Below are 3,879 nucleotides of genomic sequence, written 5' to 3'. Positions count from 1 at the left end.
TCACTGTTGCCGCATGAGCTAGTAGAAGTGGGTGTGATCAACGCGTGGGCTTCTTATTTGAATAACATGGAAGAATACAGGGCTCTATCTTCATCGAGGCGCCTGTTTTTTACAACATACCAATGTGTAAGAATAGTATAAATTTTGAAAAATGAACTGCATGGTATATGTTCATTATAAAGCATGTTTACTTCACTATATGTTCACTATAGTGAATTATTTCTATCCAGATTTGACTTGTCTCATCTTTCAGCTGTATACAGTTGTACAACGGCCTGATGGGGTGGACATCAACACCATAATTGATAGATTCTGTAGCAATCTAGAAGATGAGATTAAACAAATTCCGTATTTCAAGTGGGTCGACGTAGATTTGGTAAATATTGAATACAAAAGATTCTTTGTTATATTCACTGTTGTTTTTATTCTGAAATTGTTATCATCTTTGTAGGTGTTCTTTCCAATTTGTGCTGCGGAACATTACTACACCATATGCTTTAGATTTAGCACTAAAAGCATAGTGGTGATTGACAATTCAAAGAATGGTAGCGATGAGGACATCACAATCAATTATGGTAGCATACCTGAAACTGTGGTAAGTATACATGATATATAGTGAAGTATTTTGTGATTACAGTGAACTAGAATACTCTTTACAGTGAACTACCTCTGATATTCATAATAATATATTGCAGAGAATGTATTTTTGTCATTATTTGACAAAAATGGGTTATCACGTGCAATGCAAATCAATAAAGGATGTGAACATAAAGAGGCTAAAAATGTCTTGGAGAACAAAATCAAATGTAGATGATTGTGGAGTTTTTTTGATGAGACATATGGAATGTTATTATGGTGAGCGGGAACAAGATTGGAAATGTGGATTATCTACAAGGAGCAAGGGAATACTCCAAAGACTAAGAGCAAAGTATTGCAGCGCATTAATGTTGTCGGAAACAAACCATGAGTCATTCAAGAACTTGGCAACAACATCACAACATTATAAAGAATGTGAGCAAAACATGGACATAGATGTGGAAAAAATGATTGTAAACTTCAAGCGTTCATGAACTATTGTACAAAACTTCATTTAAATTCAATAGTCAGTTCTTATTTTACATTAATATCCCGTTCACTATTTACTTCACTGTCGAGCTATTTACTTCACTATATGCACAATATACTTCACTATATGCACAATGTACATCATTGGAGTGAAGTAAAACTTGCTTAGAGTGAAGTATTCCACGGTTAGAGTGAAGTGTCTGTCATTTATGCTTGCAGTGCTTTATTTTTCCATTTTAGTGAAGTAAAACATGGTTAGAGTGAAGTATGCTAGTGTTAGAGTGAAGTGTGTTTATCCATGCTTGTAGTGCTCTATTTTATCATTTCAGTGAAGTAAAACATGGTTAGAGTGAAGTAAAACATGGTTAGAGTGAAGTATTCCAGTGTTAGAGTGAAGTATCTGTCATCTATGCTTGTAGTGCTTTGTTTTTCCATTTCAGTGAAGTAAAACATGGTTAGAGTGAAGTATTCTAGTGTTAGAGTGAAGTGTCTATTTATCCATGCTTGTAGTGCTTTGTTTTTCGATTTCAGTGAAGTAAAACATGGTTAGAGTGAAGTATTATAGAGTTAGAGTGAAGTATCTGTCGTCCATGCTTAAAGTGCTTTGTCTTTCCATTTCAGTGAGGTAAAACATGGTTAGAGTGAAGTATTAGAGTGTTAGAGTGAAGTGTCAGTCATCTATGCTTAAAGTGCTCAGTTTTATCATTTCAGTGAAGTAAAACATGGTTAGAGTGAAGTAAAACATGGTTAGAGTGAAGTATTCCAGTGTTAGAGTGAAGTATCTGTCATCTATGCTTGCAGTGCTTTGTTTTTCCATTTTAGTGAAGTAAAACATGGTTAGAGTGAAGTGTCTGTTTATCCATCACTGTACTCTCAATATACTTCACTGATATGGAAAACAGTACACGATAATCAATATTACTTCACTATAAATGAACCAAAACATGTAATAAGCGAACTAAAGACTTGTAAGCAGTAAAACGAACACATATAAAAGTGAATTTATTCGCAATTGAGCTTAACATAAAAACCAAGTTTGCATTGAGATAAAAATCACTCAAAAGTGTAATAAAAATGAGTCATTAGTGCTCTAAAAAGGCTACAAAGTGAACTGTTTCTTTCCAAATCCTCACTGCCTCTGTTTTGTCTTCTCATTCACCTTTTTGCAGTTCCTCGAATCATGGTGTCCAATCACATGACAATTTCCACACTTTCGGCCTGGTTTCATTGCTAACTTCATTGCCGACTCCTTCTTCGATTTCCTCCTACTTCCACTTCCCTTTGTACTGACAACATTAGGAGGATGAACTTCAATAATGTTTGGAACTTGTGAGCCATAGAAATTCTCAATCAATGCTCTCTTCTCTGTCGAAGACAGAACAACACTTCCGAGAAGCTGCTTCTTACCTTCTTCAATAATTGCAGTAAATGCATTGATTTGGTCAATGTTCCCTTCAATACTTTGTGCTATTTCAAAGAATAATGCATACAAGTTTTTAAATGCAATCTTCTTCTCGTCCACAACAGAGAGTATTTCTTCATCATCACAAAAACCTCCATGTATTGGCTTCACAAACTGTGACTTCAACCATCTCCATCCACGCAAATTCTCGGGTATCAACTTAACAAACTTATATTTCAACACACAAAATATATGGCTGCACAATAGACCAAGTCTCTCAAACTTTTTACATCCACACAAATAGGTGTCATCGCCAATGGAGTAAGTCACTGTCCATGAGTTTGAATCCTTGTCATTTATGTTATATACTTCATTCTCTCTATTGGTAGACATTCCTAGAGTTGAACAAGACAAAGAGAAACATGCATAAACTATCTCCTCTTGAATTGCATTAAAAGCACTACCACTATATATCGTTGATGCATGTTTCTCGATTTCCAATTCTGTTCGCAATATAGGCACTTTTGTTGAATCATAGTATTCAAGCTTTGCGCTATTACTTCTTTGAGCCTCCAAAGCATGGTTATAGTTCATATAAAATAGCATAAGGTTAGCCCGACACTTTGAGTACCTTTTAAAGAAGCTATTCTGTGATTCGGACAAAGATGTTGTCTTTATCAACGAGCTCATCGGAAAATCACGGAAAAAGGCTGGAACCCAAAACTTTCTAGATGCAAACATTGATGAAAACCAGTCATTATTGGCCAGCCCATATCTTTCCATTATAGCATGCCAAGATTCTTCAAATGCATCAGGCTCTATCAACTCCGACCAAACACATGCATTCAATTCCTTCTTTAGTTCTTCACTACCAAGCATGTTCTTTGGCAATTTGTCAGCAACTTTATTCATTATATGCCACATGCACCACCTGTGTCTCGTACTAAGAAGAACCTCTGCAATAGCAACTTTCATTCCTAAGTCTTGGTCGGTTACGATTAGCTTCGGAGCCACACCCATACATTTCACAAATTGTTTAAATAACCATGAAAAGGAGTCGGCATTTTCCTTGGACAAAAGGCCAGCAGCAAATGTCACAGGGCGACCATGATTATCCTTGCCCGTAAAAGGAGCAAATATCATGCAGTACCTACATGTTAAAATCACTATAAGACATGAAGAATATACTTTAATCACAGACACTTCACTCTAACACTGGAATACTTCACTGTAAGCAAGTTTTACTTCACTGAAATGGAAAAACAAAGTACTATAAGCATGGATGACCGACACTTCACTCTAACTCTAGTATACTTCATTCTAAGCATGTTTTAATTCACTGAAATGATAAAATAGTGCACATAAGCATAGATGACAGAGACTTCACTCTAACACTTGAATACTTCACTCTA

The 3,879-nt window shown here is 35.7% G+C and overlaps 1 protein-coding gene across 1 annotated transcript; it reads right to left on the bottom strand.

The window, feature by feature from the left end:
* Positions 1 to 2,194: 2,194 nt before the first annotated feature.
* Positions 2,195 to 3,610, bottom strand: LOC125189319 (protein FAR1-RELATED SEQUENCE 5-like). Its single transcript, XM_048086606.1, has one exon. The coding sequence runs from the start codon at positions 3,608 to 3,610 to the stop codon at positions 2,195 to 2,197; it is 1,416 nt and encodes a 471-aa protein (XP_047942563.1).
* Between the last annotated feature and the right edge of the window lie 269 nt (positions 3,611 to 3,879).

Source organism: Salvia hispanica, chromosome 5 (genome assembly GCF_023119035.1).
Source record: "Salvia hispanica cultivar TCC Black 2014 chromosome 5, UniMelb_Shisp_WGS_1.0, whole genome shotgun sequence".
NCBI classification, from domain to species: Eukaryota; Viridiplantae; Streptophyta; class Magnoliopsida; order Lamiales; family Lamiaceae; genus Salvia; species Salvia hispanica.
The sequence above is the reverse complement of the archived record's forward strand: the minus strand, read 5'-3'. Positions and strand labels throughout refer to the sequence as shown.